Source organism: Cetorhinus maximus, chromosome 27, assembly GCF_964194155.1.
Source record: "Cetorhinus maximus chromosome 27, sCetMax3.hap1.1, whole genome shotgun sequence".
Classification (NCBI taxonomy): Eukaryota; Metazoa; Chordata; class Chondrichthyes; order Lamniformes; family Cetorhinidae; genus Cetorhinus; species Cetorhinus maximus.
In genome coordinates this window covers 10486504-10507834 of record NC_135905.1, presented here as the reverse complement: position 1 = coordinate 10507834, position 21331 = coordinate 10486504, and the positions used below count along the sequence as shown (strand labels likewise).

The window sequence follows — 21331 nt, the reverse complement described above, 5'->3', positions numbered from 1 at the left end:
CTCAGACTGCAACATCCTAGGAACTGCAAGTTCAAGTGTACATAAGAACATAAGAAATATTGCAGGAACAGACCGTAAGGCCCATTGAATCCACTCCATCATTCAATACAATCATGGCTGATCCTTTGCCTCAGCTCCACTTTCCAGCCCATTAATGATTTCCCGAGAGATCAAAAAATTGTTTATCGCAGCCTTAAGTACACTCAACGTGTAGCTGATCTCATCTTCAGCCATAGCTCAGGATAAAAATCAATACCAGCCTTTTTGACAGGATGGAGCCTCTAAGTAACAGCATTAAGTAAAAAGTACACAAAGGCACAAAAGACAAAATTATGGGCAAGTTAGTCAATTACTGTGAAATGTAATTTTGGTACATCTTCTGTGTTATAAACCTTCATTATCCACATTAGTAATTTCAACTATGGAAAAAAAATGGCAGCTGAAACAAAAATTTTGAAAGAGTATTATTTGAATAAGAGTTTGAAACTGTTTCATGCTGGTAGATTTTGTTCATTGCGCTCATTGAATTTTCAAATATGAATTTTCAACATTATAAATATTACACAAAGCGCAACACGATCAATTGGAAATGGCATTATTGTATTATATATATATAGGCAGATATGTATATATATATATATATATATATATGTGCGAATACATGGACTGCAGTGGTTCAAGGTGGCAGCTCACCACCACCTTCTCAAGGGCAATGAATGCTGGCCTAGCCAGCGATGTCCACATCCCATGAAAGAGTAAAACAAACATTAGAGAAATGTGATTAAATAAACATTAACAAACCTCTGCAGTATTCCATTAGAATAAGAACCTCCCATACATCACTGGCATTTATCGAGGTAACACTGGAGTCCAGGTAATTCACAATATTTTTATGCCCAGACAGATCTTTCTGTTTACAAACAAAGAAAAGCAAGATACTTTAGCAACTTCGGTGAAAGTAAGCATTTAACATATTGAAAACTTTATTGCTCATTTAGTTCAAAATATGAAATTTAAAAAAGTTCCAAAAAATGGATTCTGTTAACATTGCAAAGTAAAATATATGGTCCAATAACCCTTCCTTTTTAATGGGTTCTGTCATTCAGTTACATACAGGAAAAATACTTCTAATGAAAGATTATCCCGTATTTTAGCAGTTTATTTATTTTAGTTTGCAACAACATTTTTATTTCAGCTTTTGCAGTTTAAAAATCCTTATTTCAAATTCAATGCATTTCCCTGCCAGGTCAAGAATTCAAAATCAAAACATTTTGAAATTCACATAAAAACCCAGAGACAACATCAGTCGTTTCTCCCGTTTTTAATTTAATATAAACAATTGTGCAAATTATGGTACTATGCTGCAAGTTAAGTAAAGATTTACATATCGTACAAGATGAAGTTTCAAGGTAAAATAAATTGACATCAAGCCCCCAGCCATCTTGTGTAGAACACATCTAAACTTTGTCAGCTTTGCCACTTTAGCTTGCATCCTTTACCAGCAAAGCTTTAGTTATCATTGCTGTTAAGAGTTCTGTGACGTCTAACTGTATACCCATTTATCAATATACATTCAACAGCCCCACTCATGCAAGTCCGATATTAGCCTTGTGACACAGGGTGGTATACCGTGCGATACAAATATATCCTAGTGCTAAAACGGAACGGTTTCTGCTGACTCAAACCTTTCAAAAAGTTTAACTTCTATAAGCATACATGCCTAAGATTACAGAATTTAATTGTTGATGAGGGATGTTTGTAGATTTAAAATGCTTGTAAATTTCCAGCTCAAAATTTCCAGCCTGTAAAACAAGGCTAACACAACTTGAACATAAAATACAAAATCTTACCAGCGCATGACAGCTCTCAACATGCCAATTTTCTCCTTCCTAAATAATTGGCCCATTGTAGTTCATTTCCAATCCTGATTTTCTTTTGTTTGCAATCATTTGTACCAAACAAATTCCCCACAAACACATTAAACCAAAACGCACCATGCAGTGCAAAAAAACTCACCCAATCACCTTACAGCAAAATAAAATTCCAAGAGAAAGCCAGTCGCACCTTTCCCATCATAGTTCCCTAAAAGTAAAAACTTAAAATAAAATGTGCAAAAATGTCACTGTTTTCTCCCATGACTATCTTTTGTATCTATACAGTCAGACAACCTGAGTTCTCCACTCACTTCCCAGCCTTTCCATGTTCTCTGCTCTACGAATTTTCGAATACAACCAGCTGACAACACTCGGACGTTGGAGTCTGTCTAAAAATAGTATAGCAATCAGATCTAAACTATACCTATAAAGGGCCGTAACTTCCAGCGGAGTGGCAACCGAGTCGGATTGCCACTCCAGTCAAAATTACTTGCGTTTACCTGGAAATCCAAGTGACCCTATCTCACCCGACCCACTGACTCGGGCCGGAGCAGGGTGGGGGGAGAAGAGTTGGGATGCTTCAGTACCCCCCACACCCCTCCCCCCAAATACACTGTCCTGGAGCGCCAAAGGCTCTCCCAAAGTTTCCATGGAAAAGACCAGCCCCGTTGACGTTCGAGTTGTGATCAGAACGAGGGCAGCATGAGGCACACTAGATATTTCCATGATCAGAAAAAAAAACGAGAAACACATCATCTCAATTCATATGAAACAAGTGCCAATTTGGCCAACAAATTGCCAAAAAAAAGTCTTATTTTACGTAATAAACATTCTGTAGTGCTCTTGCATGTATTACTTTCAAATATTAAAATTGTGAAATTAAAGATTTAGAAATTGCCCAATAATTTACTTCTTGCCACACCTATATTGTCAAGAACTTCCCCATTATGAGATGGTCGTGAATAATTAGAAAGTTACACAAATGTTGAACAATGTGTCAGAATTAAGCTATTAAAAAAAAAATTGTGTCATGGATAAAAGAAGAATCTGAGACAGGCTGGGTCAAAATCAGTTTCTGGTTTGTCATAATTATTGACATTTGATTTGCCGTCAAACTACTGAAGCAAATTTTAATTTGAATCTTGACAGTAGATGCACAGAGTTTATAGCAGGGGACAAGGAGATTCTTTTCTGAATAAACTGAAGATTGGATGGCACTCTAGATTGATAGTCTAACTCTATCCTTAGTTCCATTATTAAAGAATTTTGAGATGTAATTTTGCCATTTAAGACTGCAATGTTAAATACTACAAACAGGACAATTTTCATGCTGGATTTGTTTTTTTCTTATTCTTTCACAGGAAGTAGCTAGGCCAGCATTTTTACTTTCCATCCCTAATTGTCTTTAGGAAGGTGTGGTGAGCTGCCTTCATGAACTGCTGCAGTCCATGTGCTGTAAGTACAGCCACAGTGCTGTTAGGGATGGAGTTCCAGGATTCTGACCCAGTAAGTGCATCAATGGTGAAGGGAGTGGATGTTGATGTAGTGAATGGGGTGCCAATCAAGCGGGCTCCTCTGTCCTGGATGGTGTCAAGCTACGAGCGTTGTTGGAGCTGCGCTCATCCAGGCAAGTGGAGTGTATTTTTTTCATTCATTCATGGGATGTGGGTATTGCTGGCTAGGCCAGCATTTATTGCCCATTCCTAATTGCCCTTGAGAAGGTGGCAGTGAGTGCCTTCTTGAAACGCTACAGTCCATGTGGTGTAGGTACCAACACAGTGCTGTCAGGGAGGGAGTTCCAGGACTTTGACCCAGCAACAGCGAAGGAACAGCGATATAGTTCCAAGTCAGGATGGCGAGTGGCTTGGAGGGGAACTTCCAGGTGGTGTTCCCATATGTCTGCTGCCCTTGTCCTTCTAGCTGGTAGTGGTCATGGGGTTCGAAGGTGCTGTTTAAGGAGGCTTGGTTAGTTCCTGTAGTGCAGTACACTGCTGCCACTGTGCATTGGTGGTGGAGTAGTAAATGTTTGTGGATGGGGTGTCAATCAAGCAGGCTGCTTTGTCCTGGAATGTGTCAAGCTTCTTGAATGTTGTTGGAGCTGCACTCATCCAGTCAAGTGGAGAGTATTCCATCACACTCCTGACTTGTCTCTTATGGATGCTGGACAGGCTTTGGGCGAGTCAGGAGAAGTTACTCACCACAGGATTCTGAGCCTCTGACCTGCTCTTGTAGCCACACTATTTATATGGCTAGTCCAGCTCAGTTTCTGGTCAATGGTGACCCCCAGGGTGTTGCTAGTGGGGGATTCAGCAATCATAATGCCATTGAATGGCAAATGATGAAGGTTAGAGTCTCTCTTGTTGGAGATAGTCATTGACTGGCACTTGTGTGGTGCGAATGTCACTTGCCACTTGTTAGCCCAAGTCTAGATATTATCCAGGGTCTTGCTGCATTTGGACATGGGCTGCTTCAGTACCCGAGGAGTCGCAAGCAGTGCTGAACATCGTGCAATCAGCGATCATCCCCATTTCTGACCTGATGATGGAGGGAAGGTCATTGATGAAGCAGCTGAAGATGGTTGGGCCTAGGGCACCACTGCAGGAGTTCCTCAAGATAATGTCTTGGAACTGAGTTGACTGACCTCCAACAACATAACCATCATTTTTTGTGCTTAGTTTAACTCCAACCAGCAGAGAGATTTCCCACCCACCCCACCACCTGATTCCCATTGACTCCAGTTTTGCTAGAGCTCCTCAATGCCACAATGCTGCTTTGATGTCAAGGGCAGTCACTTTCACCTTACCTCTTGAATTCAGCTCTTTTGTCCATGTTTGGACTAAGGCTGAAAATAGACAGGAGCTGAGGGGCCCTGGTGGAACCCAAACTGAGCGTCAGAGAGCAGGTTATTGCTGAGTAAGTGCCGCTTGATAGCACTGTTGATGACCCCTTCCATCACTTTGTTGACTATCAAGGGTAGACTGATGGGGCAGTAATTGACTGGGTTGGATTTGTCCTGCTTTTTGTGGGCTGGACATACCTGGGCAATTTTCCACATTGGCAGCGTTGCAACTGTACTGGAACAGCTTAGCTAAGGGCACACAAGTCCTTCAGTACTATTGCAGGAATGTTGTCAAGGCCCATATATCCAGTGCCTTCAACTGTTTCTTGATACCACGCTGAGTGAATTGCGTCGGCTGAAGACTAGCATCTGTGATGTTGGGGACCTTAGGAGGAGGTCAAGATGGATCATCCACTCGGCACTTCTGGTTGAAGATTGTTGCAAGTGCTTCAGCCTTGTCCTTTGCACTGGTGTGTTGGGCTCCCCCATTATTGAGGATGGGGATATTTGTGGAGCCTCCTCCTCCAGTGAGTTGTTTAATTGTCCACCACCATTCACGATTGGATGTGGCAGGACTACGGAGCTTAGATCTGATCCATTGGTTGTGGGATTGTTTAGCTCTGTCTTACGCATGCTACTTCCACTGTTTGGCATATCACTAGTCCCTTGTTGTAGTTTCACCAGGTTGACACCTCATTTTTAGGTATGCCTGGTGCTGCTCCTGGCATGCTCTCCTACACTCTTCATTGAACCAGGGTTGATCCCCAGGCTTGATTGCAATGGTAGAGTGGGGGTATGCTGGCTCTGAAATTACAGATTGTGGTCATGTCCAATTCTGTTGCTGCTGATGGCTGCAGCACCTCATGAATGCCCAGTTTTGACTTGCTAGATCTGTTCGAAATCTCTCCCATTTAGCATGGTGGTAATGCCACACAACATGATGGAGGGTATCCTTAATGTGAAGATGTCTCCATAAGGGCTGTGTAGTGGTTATTCCTATCAATACTGTCATGGACAGATTCATCGGAGTCAGGTAGATTGGTGAGGACGAGGTCAAGTATGTTTTTCCCTCTTCTTGGTTCCCTCACCACCTGCTGCAGACCCAGTCTAGCAGCTATGTCCTTTAGGACTCAGCCAGCTCTGTCAATAGTGGTGCTACCGAGTCACTCTTGGTGGTGGATATTGAAGTCCCCCATTCAAAGTACACTGTGTGCCCTAGCCATCCTCAGTGCTTCCTGCAAGTGGTGTTCAATGTGGAGGAGTACTGAGGTTACGGGGGCAGGGGGGTGATGTGGCGTAACCTTGTGTATTGAGAAAAGGGCTGTTACTGTATTTTGAAACTGGAGAGATTATTGTAAAGACAAACAAATTCAGATCTCTTGGTGACAGCATGATAAATAACTAAGGGACTGAATTATCAAGGGCAGGCGCTGTGTGTTTTTGAGCACTCTCTCTTCAGGGTGTCTCCAGAATGCACTCCATCATATAGCAGTTACCATGTATTGTTGTCCTTTTGTCAATCAGTATTATACACAGATTGTTCTTTGCAGAAATCAAACAGTTCACTATTCTTTGAACCAGATATATTTCAATTGGAGAATGCTGGAACAAATTTTGTATTAGTCTGACTTTTATTTTAAAAGAAAAGCATCAAAGATGGTACACCATCTGCATCATTGTCACAAAAATACAGGTGAAGCACCATTTCTCAAAACAAAGAAGGTTGATTTATATTTAAAAATATGCCAGCCTGCCTGCCAGGGTTTTAACTATATATTATCAAAAATCAATAACTAATTTACCAATGTCAAAAAGCACTTACACTTTTATCAGTTGATTCAAACACCCTAACCTTAAAAGTCCTTAATCTTAATGAACATGTAAATAAAACTTAATTAATTATATCAACTAAAAATGCATTTTGATACATTCTTGATTTAGCAGAGTGTAAATAAATATTTTTCATATTCAAAACAATATAATATAACTGAAGTTAGTCCTCTCTTGCTGTTGGTACAGTTTGTATGAAGCAATCTTATTTCTTCGATCAGGTCCACTGTCCACATGTTATTTTACAAAATATATTTGATAAACTTTTATGAAGTATAAACTGAGTGATGCATACTGCAACAGACATAATAGTAGAAATAGCCTGAGCTTGACTGTTGGGTTATTAGCATGTAAATCTAATGAAGCATTGATGTCTTGTAATATATTGCTCACTATTTTATAACAAAATCGATAAACCTTGTGAATCCCTTTTTTCCTTTTGCTGATGGAGGCGATAGTGATTAGTAGGCTTCCATGATACATACATGTTACAATAACAAATCAAGTGATTTGACAGCAATAAGGGCATAAAATTTTAACATTTAATCCAGGGAAACATGTCCATGTAACAAATAACAAACTATATCCTTGTAACTGGTTACATTTATTTTATTGTATAACATTCACTTATTTCTGTGGTGCAAAGGCAATTATAGAGGATTACACAAGTTTTTAAAAAGTTATTCTTACATATTTACTTAGTTTACTCAGTCAGCTTGGTTTGCAGGTTTGACTAATGCTGTCAAATGCAATTGCAGCACAATGCAATTCAAACAAAGTTACTTTTAATGTGGAGATTCTTTCCCGAATCAATAAAATTAAGTTCATAAAGAAAATGCTGGAAAAACTCAGGTCTGGCAGCATGAGGAGTTAACGTTTCGAGTCCACATGACTCTTCTTCAGAGCTCATTAAATTAAAGTTAATGCTTAATTGGAAAGTTCCATCACTCCACCCAAAACTGACATTCTAGGATTCTATGGAGGAAGACCTGAAAATGAGAGCAACAATTGGCAGACAGCTTCAGGAGACTCATCCCAGTGGATCCTGGTCAAGCAATGTTTGCTTTTAAAATTTCATCCAAGTTTTCAAATTCCTCCACGGTCTCGTCCCTCCCCACTTCTATAAACCCCTCCAGCCTCTCAACTTGAGAAATCATACAAATACTGGATAATGCTGCTGACTGCATTTTATAAACTTGATAAACCAACTTTTTAATTGCCATCTGAATTCTGTGGCACAGAAACTTTGTCAATTGGTATCTGAGTCTACATCATAGGAACTGGTGCCATGCACCATGAATTGGCTTTTTTCCTCATCCATCAAATTGTAATATTTTTATGCTGCAAATGTAGTGGTGCGATGACAGCAACAAGTCATCTGGGACTTCCCAAATTTTGGCTCCAATGGTGCATCTCCTTAAACAATTAAGGAGATTTAAGAATAGAAGTAGTAACACAGGAATACCATAGGTGGGCACAGGGTGAATTAGAGTCAATTTGGGTACTGACAAATAAAGAGGAAAAGAAAGGTTGGATCCGGAAAAAAGAGAAACAAAGAAAAACAATTCATTTATTTTTCAAATACTAGGAACAAATTACTACCTACAATAGCGAGACTTCAATTTCAATTAGTTCTTTTCTAGGCCTCCAAGGTCAAGTGACATTGTCAGGACCACAAATCACATTAACAACAGGGTCCTAGATGGTTGCAGCAGGATGCCTTCATAGTTACAGCACAAATCCAGCAACTTCTTGACATTGATTCAGAGGTTGATGGCAAGTCCATTTTTGCAATATTAATGATGGAATGACGCAAATCGTCCAGCAATTTTTGACATTTGTCAACTCATCCTCGTTACAAATTGCTGATTTTTTTTTTAAACAAAGCCATAATTAATGGTGGATGCAGTGAACTCATTGTTTTGTCAGCAGTTCTGGGGCATTTTATATTTGCATCACTGAGTATAGAAGTAAACTGAAAAATAGGTGTTTGATTCTTTCACCTCCCCATTTAAATCCTGAAGTGACGACATAGATCAATGATCAGAGGTGAGGTGTAAAATTTTCTTTATTCATTTATGGGATGTGGGCGTCACTCGCTAGGCCAGCATTTATTGCCCATTCCTAATTGTCCTTCAGAAGGTGGTAGTGAACTACCTTCTTGAACTGCTGCAGCCCATGTAATGTAGATACACCCACAGTGCTGCTAGGGAGGGAGTTCCAGGATTTTGACCCAGTGACAGTGAAGGAACAGCAATATATTTCCAAGTCAGGATGGTGAGTGGCTTGGAGGGGAACTTCCAGATGGTGGTGTAACTGTACAAAAATTGAACAATTAGTCTCACCCAATGTGATATATCATAATTAATGCTTTACATAAGGGTGTCCGCAATTAGCCAACCCCATTGTGGTGCTCCAAGTGCATTGTGTGATATACTACTACATTTCACAGGTAAGGGCCAGTCAAAGAATCTCAACTTTGGTAGAGTCACATATGATGAACATGAAGCATTCTTCATGAAATAACTCCTATCAGGAAGTTCCCCTCCAAAGAAATCGCGATCAACACTTCAAATAGATCTCTGGGTAAGGAAATCATTTGAATTCGTAGATTTTTGAGAAGGGGGTGTTTTTCTAGATGAGTCAAAAGGCCTTCCTCATTCATGCTTGGCAGCTAAATAGCTGACTTTCAGCAAGGAAATCAGCCAGTTTTCTGCCCTCTATCCAATAATACTGTTGCAAGTCCATGTGAATGGGCACAAGGTGAGGACAGCATAAGAATTGGTTGCAATATAAAATGTGATAATCTTAGTAATCTACATAATTACATTCTGGAGCATGAGAACATAAATTCTATGGCAAATTTGTCAATGGAATGCATCAGCCTCAATATGAATATACTTGTACACAGCCTCCGAGTTCCCACATGTTTAGCTATTTATAGTAATTGCTGCCACATTAATGTCACAAATGTTTACAACACAGATGTTCAAACGATATCTGGTATTGAATTATCAATGGTCCAATGTGATTCCCACTGATTTTGTTCATTAATCCTCATGCAATTCACACCTTGCACATTAATCTGCTGCACCAGCTATGGGTTTTTTTTTTACAAAATCCATTAATTTAGGAGTTATCAACTAAGTTACATATCTCCATTACCCCCTACACCTCAACCCCCTCCCACGGCACCTTCCCATGCAACCGCAGAAGGTGCAACACCTGCCCCTTTACTTCCCCCCTCCTCACCGTCCAAGGGCCCAAACACTCCTTTCAAGTGAAGCAGTACTTCACTTGCACTTCCCTCAATTTAGTCTACTGCATTCGCTGCTCCCAATGCGGTCTCCTCTACATTGGAGAGATCAAACGCACACTGGGTGACCGCTTTGCGGAACACCTTCGGTCTGTCCGCAAGCATGGCCTCCCTGTCGCTTGCCATTTCAACACACCACCCTGCTCTTATGCCCACATGTCCGTCCTTGGCCTGGTTGCAACGTTCCAGTGAAGCTCAACGCAAACTGGAGGAACAGCACCTCATCTTCTGACTAGGCACTTTAGAGCCATCCGGACTTAATATTGAGTTCAATAATTTCAGATCATGAACTCTCTCCTCCATCCCCACCCCCTTTCTGATCCCCCCTTTTCCAATCATTTATAAGTTAAAAAATATATATATTTTTCTTTTCCCACCTATTTTTAAATTTAGTCCGATCTATTGTTTTATCTCCACCTTTTAGCCCATTTCGATCCCTTCCCCCCACCCCACCCCCACTAGGGCCATCTGCTACCAGCTTGTCCTGCTTGCTACCCTTAGTGTTCCCATTAGCACATTCCTTAGATAATATCACCACCGTCAACACCTCTTTCCCCTTTTGTCTATGACATTTTTGGCAATCTTTCCTTTGCCTCCACCTATCACTGACCCCCCTATCCAGCTCTACCTGTCCCACCCCCCTCTACCAGCTTATATTTCACCTCATTTTTCTATTTCCTTAGTTCTGATGAAGAGTCATACGGACTTGAAACGTCAACTGTATTCCTCTCCGCAGATGCTGTCAGACCTGCTGAGGTTTTCCAGGTATTTTTGTTTCAGATTTCCAGCATCCACGGTATTTTGCTTTTACCTTACATATCTCCATGCATTTCACACCCCGTGCATGGCATTTGCAGGTGATGCTTGAAAGGTATGAAATGCATCCAGCTTGAAGAACTGCATATAAATGGTTTATTAGAAAAATGGTTATACAGTACACCATTCAAAATCAGATCATAGGAGGATAGAAAAAAGATCCAAACATCTTGCCCCAACATTTAATTAGATCATGGGGGGTCTCTAACCCAATTCCATTTACCCCCACCTATATTCCATGTAGCATGATGTCCTTACCAAACAAAGATCCATCAATTGGTCTTTAAAATTTCAATTAACTCAACATAATAACCTTTTGGAGAAAAGGAGTTCCGGATTTCTATTACCCCCATGTGAAAAAGTGGAACCTCGTTTCATTTCTAAATGGCCTAGTTCTGGCCTTAAGAGAATGGCCCCTTGTTCTGGATTCCCCCAGAAGAAATTATTTTTTCCCCACATCTACCTTATTGAATCCCTCGATCATTTTAAACATCTCAATTAGATCACCCCTTAACCATCTACATTTTTAGGGCAAACAAACCAATTATATGCATCAGATATTGGCGTACAGCATTGGTTCAATATGGTGAAATTTGCTTGGGCAAGGGAAAAAGAAAACATTCTACAGCAATTTCTATAACCATGGAATAACAGGGCCGAATAATGATGACTGAACACTATATGCAAAACTTTACCTTTATTACTTTTTTAAAAATGGATTTCCTGAACTAAAAAGATGGCTGCTATAAGTCACATGACCACAGGGTTGGCCCTTTGTCTGGGAGCTACCCCCAGGAGCTGAGAACAAAATAAATCTTTTTTCAGCTTCTGGAATTTCACACTTCATTGTATAAGTCCCTTGTAATCAATGAAAGCAGAGGAAGTGCAGATGAACTGGCTCCCCCATCCTGAACTATCACAGAAGAGAAAGATCAAAACTCATTATACTGGAAGGAGCACTAATAGCCGATTTGTCTCTCTAAGGAGGAACAATGAAATCTTGGCTAGGAGCACAGAAACGAATTCCTAAGCTGCAATTAACCATTAATAGACCATATCAAAAGACCCAAGCCTCTGGCCTTTTAGACAGTTTTAGTATTGCATCTTTAGGTCTCACAGGCAGACTGCTGTTTAACATCAACTGGACAGAACTCCAGCAGCCCAGTCAGGGTAAGCAGTCTCAACTCCATGAAGCCTGCTTGATTTTAAAAGTTTCTGATCAACGGTTGCCAAGCGGTCTAAACAAAAGGCCCATTGTGCAGCAACATCAGTCATTTCAAGAATTTTTGTATCGTTTAAACAACCAGAAACTCATCGGAACTGAACCCCACCATGAAGGATATACCCTCTGGACTTGAACTCATGTGAACTGGTATTCATTTTTTCTGTGGTCCTTGCACTATAAAACTCCTTATTTCTACTCATACAAACAAGGAGTCGACCATTCAGCCCCTCGAGTATTTCCAGCATACTCCATTTATATTATAGCAAGAAAGTCATCCTTGGAACCATCTCGAATTCAGAACTGCCCGGATAAACTAGAGAAGAGTTAAAATGTGTGTGTCAAAGTTGAAATCAACACCCTGTGTGAAAGCTATTTTAACAATCTACAATGCCAATTATTTGAGCTTCTATAATAATTGCCTTATTCTATCAGACTCGTGACAATCACCCAATCTCAACATCTCATACATATCAAGGGGAGATATAAAAGATATAAACATGCCAAACATTGCTTGGAGATCATAACAGCCAAAAACTTTACACACCATGACGTAAAGCATATGAAGATGTGAGAAGAGGCTCATCATCATTGACTATGAAGAACTCAAAACCTTCTCATAATGCTTGCTGGTCTCTGTTTTACTCTACTTGGCCAATGAAATTGAATAGTTATGGCAACAGCACAAGCTTCTGGCTTTAATGCAGGACTGTGTTAAAAGTTATGCATTTAGTACACAGTCACATCATTTAAGTGTTAACTGCACACTTGCAAAGATAGATATTCTCAGAAATTCCAGTAAGCCCTTTATACACACTGAAGAGCTGAAACATCCACAGGTGAAAAAGAAATTGAGACATGGGAATGCAATAAGAGCATGAAACTCTAGAAAATTAAGGTCCATTCTATTCAACGTCTCCTCAAAAGGGCAGCCCGCTTCTCATCCTAGGAATCAATCTAGAGAACCTTGATTATACACCCTCGGGCTCCTCCTTGGGTGAGGAGGTAAAAACTACATAATTGCAGCAAGACTTCCTTACTCTTATACTCAAAACCCGTGTGCTACTTGCCTAACCGATTGATCGCTGTACCTGCCATTGTTGTAACTTTGCAACGTACAAGAACAGCCAATTTTTGTTTTTTATTTATTCACGGGATGTGGGTTTAGCTGGCTGGACCAGCATTTATTCCCCATCCCTAGTTGACCATGAGAAGGTGGTGGTGAGCTGCCGCCTTGAACCGCTGCAGTCCATGTGGTGTAGGTACACCCACAGTGCTGTTAAGAAGGGAGTTCAAGGATTTTGACCCAGCAACAGTGAAGGAACGGCAATATATTTCCAAGTCAGGATGGTGAGTGGCTTGGAGGTGAACTTCCAGGTGGTGATGTTCCCATTTATCTGCTTCCCTTGTCCTTCTAGATGGTAGTGGTCATGGGTTGGAAGGTGCTGTTGAAAGAATCTTGGTGAATTCCTGCAGTGCATCTTGTAGATGGCACACACTGCTGCTACTGTGCTGTGGTGGTGGGAGTGAATGTGGTGCCAATCTAGCAGGCTGGTTTGTCCTGGATGGTGTCAAGCTTCTTGAGTGTTGTGGGAGCACCATCACACTCCTGAATTGTGCCTTGCAGATGGTGGACAGGCTTTGGGGAGTCAGGTGGTCAGTTACTCGTCACAATATTCCTAGCCTCTGACCTGCTCTTGTAGCCACAATATTTTATATGGCTGGTCCAGTTCAGTTTCTGGTCAATGGTAACCCCCAGGATGTTGATAGTGGGGGATTCAGTGATGGCAATGTCATTGGCCATCAAGGGACAATGGTTGGCTTCTCTCTTGTGGGAGATGGTCATCGCCTCGCACTTGTGTGGTGCGAGTTTTAATTGCCACTTGTAAGCCCAAGCTTGAATATTGTCCAGTTCTTGCTGTATTTGGACATGGGCTGCTGCAGAATCTGAGTTGTTGCGAATGGTGCTGAACACTCTGCAATCATCCCCACTTCTGATCTTATGATGGAAAAGAGGTCATTGCTGAAGCAGCTGAAAATGGTTGGGCCAAGGGCACTACCCTGAGGAACTCCTACAGCGATATCCTGGAGCTGAGATGACTGACCTCCAACCACCACAACCATCTTCCTTTCTGCTAGGTATGACTCCAACCAGCGGAGACTTTTCCCTCTGATTCCCATTAACTCCAGTTTTGCTAGGGCTCCTTGATGTCACACAGTCAAATGTTGCCTTGATGTAAAGGGCAGCCACTCCTACCTCACCTCAGGAGTTCAGCTCTTTTGTCCATGTTTGAACCAAGGCTGTAATGAGGTCAGGAGCCGAGTGGCCCTGGTGGAACACAAAACGGGCACCAGTGAGGTTATTGCTAAGCAAGTGCCACTTGATAGAACTGTTGATGACTCCTTCCATTACTTTACTGATGATGGAGAGTAGACTGATGGGGCGGTAATTGGCCTGGTTGGATTTATTCTGCTTTGTATGTGCAGGACATACCTGGGCAATTTTCCACATAGCCGAGTAGATGCCAGTGTTGTAGCTGGGACAGCTTGGCTAGGGGGCGCAGCAAATTCTGGAGCACGTCTTCAGTACTATTGCCGGAATATTGTCAGGGCCCAGAGCCTTTGCAGAACCCACTGCCTTCAGCCATTTCATGATATCACATGGAGTGAATTGAATTGGCTGAAGGCTGGCATCTGTGATGATGGGGACCTCCGGAGGAGGCAGAGATGGATCATCCACTCGGCACTTCTGGCTGAAGATTGTAGCAAATGCTTCAGCCTCATCTTTTGCACTGATGTGCTGGGCTCCTCCATCATTGAGGATGGGGTTATTTGTGGAGTCTCCTCCTCCAGCAAGTTGTTTAATTGTCCACCACCATTCACGACTGGATGTGGCAGGACTGTGGAGCTTAGATCTGATCTGTTGGTTATGGGATGGCTTAACCCTATCATTTGCTGCTTATGCTGTTTGGCACGCAAGTAGTCCTATGTTATAGCTTCACCAGGTTGACCTCATTTTTAGGTATGCCTGTTGCTGCTCCTAGCATGCCCTCCTCCACTCTTCATTGAACCAGGATTGATCCCCTGGCTTGATGCTAATGGTAGCGGGGGGATATGTTGGGCATGAGGTTACACTAGCCCCCAGATGTTAGTAAAGAGGACTTTGCAGGGTCGACAGGGCTGAGATTGCCGTTGTCATTTCCGGTGCTTAGGTCGATGCCGGGTGGTCTGTCCAGTTTCATTCTTTTTTTGTGACTTTGCAGCAGTTTGTTACAACTGAGTGGCTTGCTAGGCCATTTCAGAGGGCATTTAAGAGTCAACCGCATTGCTGTGGGTCTGGAGTCTGGAGGCCAAACCAGGTAAGCAAGACAGATTTCCTTCCCTAAAGGACATTAATGAATCAGATGATTTACAACAATCGACAATGATTCCATGGTTATCATTAGACTTTTAATTCCAGATTTTTAAATTGAATTCAAATTTCACCATCTGCCGTGGCTCTAAATACCAACTTATACTCATCTCACCTTTAAAAACCATTCTTCCTATTGAAGTACATAATATAACACTCACCCACATTGTATTCCACCTTCCAATTTCTTGTCAAATCACTTAACCAGTCTATACCTCCTTTGCAAGATCTTTGCATCCTCATTACAGCTTACTTTCCCACCTAACATTTTAGTCAGCAGACTTGGATAAATTACACCCCATTCCCTCATCCTAGTAATTGAAATAGGTTTTTTCTGTACCTCAACTATTTGTAATCTTTGCACCACTCTACTAGCTACAGCTTGCTATGTGAAAATTATCCATTTATGTTCTTTGCCCATAAACAAGACCTCAATCCAAGCTAATGTGCTATCCCAACCACATGGGCCCTAATTTTACATAACAGCCTCATGTGGCATTTCCATTTCTTACACCTGCGCTGACTGTGCCGAATTATATGATTTTTCAAATACCCCGCTACCATGCTCCTAATAATAGATTTTAGCATTTTCCCCTGCTGCTGATATCAGGTTAACGTGGCCTACAGTTCGTGTTTTCCATCGTCCTCATTTCTTGAATAACAGGGTTACATTTTCAACCTACAAAACTATGGGGATCATTCTAGAATCTAGTGAATTCTGGAAGATTAAAGCCAATACATCCACCATCTCTGCAGCCACCAATTTTAAAACCCTAATAGGTCCAGGAGATCCATTGGCTTTCAGTCTCATTAGTTTATCCAATACATTTTCTATACTAATAAATGCTTTAAGTTTCTCACTCTTGGTAGACTCTCATTTCCCATATGTTTTTTTCTTCCACTGTGAAGACAAATACAAAGGACAGGATTTTCCGCCCCGGCCCGCTGCCGGGATCACTTTGGCAGGACCGCCAAATCTCCCGCAGCAGGTCCCACACAACGGGGCCAGAAAATCCCAGCCTAAATATTTAACATCTCTGCCATTTCCTTATTCCCCATTATAATTTCTCCTGTCTCTGCTACGGGACCCATACATACATACTTGTAGAAGCTCACAATCTTTTTATATTTCTTGCTAATTAATTTCTCATTCTATTTGTTCCCTCTATCAATTTTTATGTCATGCTTTACCCATTTCTAAAACTCTTCCAAATCACAGGTTTACTAATAAAGGTCACAGAACTGAAACACAAACTGTTTCTCTCTATGGTGTCAGACCTGAGGATTTCCACCATTTTCTGTTCCTCTAAAGTTTACTACTCTTTTTGGCAACATTGTAAGCCTCTCTTAAATTAATACTATACTTCTCCAGTTCATCCCAGTTGCATCAGCACATCTTCACCCACGCCACTTTCCCACAAAAGAACAGCACAAGCTGGAACCTCAAAAACATGTGCCTCAAATTTTATAGCTCATTTTTCTTTCCTTCAGCAGTTCTCCATTTCCCCTTCCTGTGTCTCTTTCAATGGCCCATCTGTTACCCATGAACCCACACATGGCTTCAGGCTCCTCTTGTCCTTACTTTTTCGAGTTTCAGTCTTGTGCTTTCTTCAACTACCCTACTTTTGACCATGGGTTGACTGTCCATAAGTGCACATTGCAAGTTGCTTCAAACAACCACATCCTCATTTCCAAGCAGGAACTCACATATGCCTATGCCAATTTCCCACAAAAGTTCAACAGATGCCCTAACTTCTTCAAATATGCCTCAAAGCTTAACATATACAAGACATCTGGCCCAATTTGTCAGTTTATAGTAAAGTAAACTAGTGTGTTAGTGGTTCATCAAAAGAAAGTCAACAAGTTCAGGTCATATTTGTTGCAGCTGTGAAGAATGAATTTAGAGTGTAGCAACTGTCGTCACAATGGCAGTGCTTAACAAGGTTGCAAAAACAGCGACTGGATTATACTGTAGTGCTGAGTATGGATATGCAGTTTCAACTCGCTTCCATTTTCAGGGTTAGATTCGGTTACCATGTTAAAAATGGAATGCTCTAATAATGACAGAATAGTGGCAGAATCGGACAGAGTCAGCATGGATTTACAAAAGGGGAATTATGCTCGACAAATCTACTGGAATTTTTCAAGGCTGTAACTAGTAGAGTTGATGAGGGGGAGCCAGTGGATGTGGGTTATTTGGACTTTCAGAAGGCTTTCAACAAAGTCCCACATAAGAGATTAGCATGTAAAATTAGAGCACATGGGATTTGGGGTAGTGTATTGAGATGGATAGAAAACTGGTTGGCAGACAGGAAACAAAGAGTAGGAATATAAACAGGTCTTTTTCCAAATGGCAGGCAGTGACTAGTGGGGTACCACAAGGATCGTTGCTGGGACCCCAGCAATCTACAATATATATTAATGATTTAGATGAGGGAACTAAATGTAATATCTCCAAATTTGCAGATGACACAAAGCTGGTTGGGAGGGTGAGCTGTGAGGAGGATGCAGAGGTGCTTCAGTGTGATTTGAACAAGCTGAGTGAGTGGGCAAATGCATGGCAGATGCATTATAATGTGGATAAACGTGAGGTTATCCACTTTGGTAGCAAAAACAAGGCGGCAGATTATCTGAATCGTTATAAATTGAGAGAGGGGAATATGTAACGAGACCTGGGTGTCCTCGTACACCAGTCACTGAAGGTAAGCATGCAGGTGCAGCAGGCGGTAAAGAAGGCAAATGGTATGTTGGCCTTCATAGCAAGAGGATTCGAGTACAGAAGAAGGGATGCCTTGTTGCAATTATACAGGGACTTGATGAGACCACACCTGGAATAGTGTGCGCAGTTTTGGTCTCCTTATCTGAGGAAGGATGTTCTTGCTATAGAGGGAGTGCAGCGAAAGTTTACCAGACTGATTCCTGGGATGGCGGGTCTGACATATGAGAGATTGAGTCGGTTAGGATTATGTTCGCTGGAGTTCAGAAGAATGAGGGGGGATCTCATAGAAACCTATAAAATTCTAACAGGACTAGACAGGGTAGATGCAGGAAGGATGTTCCCGATGGTGGGGGTGTCCAGAACCTGGGGTCACAGTCTGAGGATACGGGGTAGACCATTTAAGGACTGAGATGAGGAGAACTGTCTTCACCCAGAGAGTGGTGAACCTGTGGAATTCACTACCACAGAAAGTAGTTGAGGCCAAAACATTGTATGTTTTCAAGCTCTTGGGGTGAAAGGGATCAAAGAATACGGGGAGAAAGCGGGAGCAGGCTAATGAGTTGGATGATCAGCCATGATCATAATAAATGGCAAAGCAGGCTCGAAGGGCCGAATGGCCTAATCCTGCTCCGATTTTCTATGTTTCTATGACACTTAAAAGGGTTTGGTGACAGGTTTTGTACTATATATAGCTTATCTGCAAGTGTGTTCTTTCTGATCGAGTGCCTGTAAACCTTGATACTGTCAGAGCTTATCAAAAAATATTTATTTGCTAAAACAATTTAATGCAACCACATTGTTTTACAACATAAAAGCAGACATGACAAACATTTCCACAGCACTTTTAACATACAGAAACATCCCAAAGTGCTTCACAAAGGAGGAGTGGGACAAATGGGAAGAGGAGAATGAAAAGTGAATTCTAAGTAATTGTTGAAACAATCAGGAGGGCTAACTAAAAATAAGTTTTAAGGACACACCTGAAGGTGGAGAGCAAAGTAGCAAGGCAGATGGAATTAGAAAAAGGAATTTTACAGTGCCACACATTATATTTGAAAAGAGTGGAAGAGTGGAGCAGAAATGCAGTAGGGGAAAGATCAAGCTGGGTGTAGGGTTGAAAGAAGTTGCAAAGCTCTGTGGAGTATGGTAAGCTTATTAACATCAAAGTCTACCCCATAACCTCATTAAACAATATTTACATCTTTACCTTCATTGAGGCCACTCTGCTCAACAATGTGATCCCTATGTAATCGCCACACAAAGTTCTGTGGCTACCATCTCCAAGTCCTCTCAGGTAAGCAGTTTTCCTGGATATCCATCTCTAAACTATCCAGCTGTGCTCTCATATTTCTCACCATTTCCAGTACAAATTCTTGTACCACACGACATTGACTACTAACTTGGTCCAACTCAGCAGCACTTCTGTGGCTGCACAATCGCACATTGTCTCTTGTTCTCTAGCCTCTTCATAGGCTTCAATACATTCAACCAAGCAACCTCCTCCACCAACTTTCCTCTATGGTAGTACCTTCTTTAGTTCCACTCTGACCTGTCAACATAGCTAGCACAGATTTTGATATATCCTACCCATACCTGCATGGTCATCTCTGGCCCCTTTCTATTCCTTGTCTACACAACTTGCCATATTTAATATTCCCTCCCAGTGAAATCTGTCTTATTAGAAAACCTAATAGCCTAGTTTAATTTTCTTTAATTGAAAGTCTGTTTCTGAAAATGCAATGAATAAACTGAAAATGTTTCATCCATAATAGGACTGAAAAAAGTAACATTTTCCCCACTCAGAGGTATTGCAGCTTATAGGTCAAATGACCAGTAGCAACGATAGCCATTTCTCACTTTCAGCAAGAATGCCAACAACATTTACCTAGTAATTATGCTGAATGGCACTTCCAGGATTTAATTAAGGGATTGTGATTTTAATGAAGGAAAATTGGTCGTTCTGCAATATCATCTAGCTCCTAATGTTTTACTTTTCTGATCACTTGTTATTTCTATCTCTGGCTTTAGTTCCTCTTGATTCAGTTTCTGGCCTAGCTTCTGTAAACGATTTAGTTCCTTTTACTAGGCAGTCAACAAGAACAGCAGAAGAAAAGTTCCTAGAGGAATAGCAGATTGGGAAATGTTTATTTTACTGCACAGATGAATGAGATGTTATTTTCATGTAAATTATATTGAAATTTATTTGGTAAATCACTTTCTCCTTTAGTCTGCTTTCACTCTCTCCCTACCCATCTGTCACAACTTGACATTCCCTTCTTCTGCACTTTGGGACATAAGGTGTAGGCCATGCTTTTAAAATTCACCTTATTTGCAGTCGACAAACGAGTCATGACAATCAGTTCACTTGCTTTTAGGTCGCCAGCTACCAAAGGCACCCAGTGAATATGTTTCAATGCTGAAATTAAGGATACCTCCAATAAATAGTTTAAATGTTTCTACTCGCGCAGACCTCCAGCAAATTGCATAAAAGACAAACATAAACAGGTTATTGCTTTAACCTGAAGTTAGCTATATGGTGACCATAATTTTTCTTACCATAATGGCTATTTCCCGCTTACAGACTTGGAGGTCATGTTCGCTGTTTACATACATTCGTTTCAGAGCACATCTTACACCACTGAGTGTCTTGGCTAAAAACACTATTGCAAATCCACCTAAACAAATGAAAAATAATATGATTAGAAACATATTACAGATAATTAAACTCTGTTTTTGTTTTGCAGACACATTGCAGTTTTAAATTTTACTATATACCCACTACGTTGTCACATAATTAATAAATACGCAAGACACTTAAAAAATATTCATACTGCATCTTTTATTTGGGTGTCTGGACTATCTACCAAACTAATGATCTATATTAACCATGGTAATTATGTATCAAGGCCTGGGCAACAAAATTAATAGTTGATCTAGCCCAATAAAATCATTTTGAAATAAATCTCACTTATAGCTTCATCATGAACATTTCTGGAAAGGATCAGACTGCAAATATTTATCAGGGAACTTAAGTAAAAGGAAACCAGCACCTCTGAGTGCACACGTATGTAAATAGAGCCCCTCTGTCTTGTGGTGACAGCTCATTAAGAAACTATTTTGGAAGATAAAAAACATTATCCATTTCTCAACAGATGTTCGTCACCTACCATCTATTCAGACACACCTTATAAACTTGTCCTGTATTTGGTTTTCATTACTGTATTACACAAATTCATGCCATAAGTTTACATATCCCTCTATCCAAAAATGCTATACCTGCCTTGCTCATTTAAATATATTACG

General features: G+C 41.0%; 1 protein-coding gene across 2 annotated transcripts in view; it reads right to left on the bottom strand.

The window, feature by feature from the left end:
- The window catches only part of LOC144668555 (AP2-associated protein kinase 1-like), a 106238-nt gene that overhangs the window by 38205 nt on the left and 46702 nt on the right, over positions 1-21331 (bottom strand). For both annotated transcript variants that reach the window (XM_078530699.1, XM_078530700.1), the window contains exons 2-3: positions 20585-20703; positions 802-910 (exon numbers count right to left, since the gene is read on the bottom strand). In XM_078530699.1, the coding sequence (XP_078386825.1) occupies positions 802-910; positions 20585-20703 (228 nt within the window). The remainder of the gene's footprint in view (positions 1-801; positions 911-20584; positions 20704-21331) is intronic.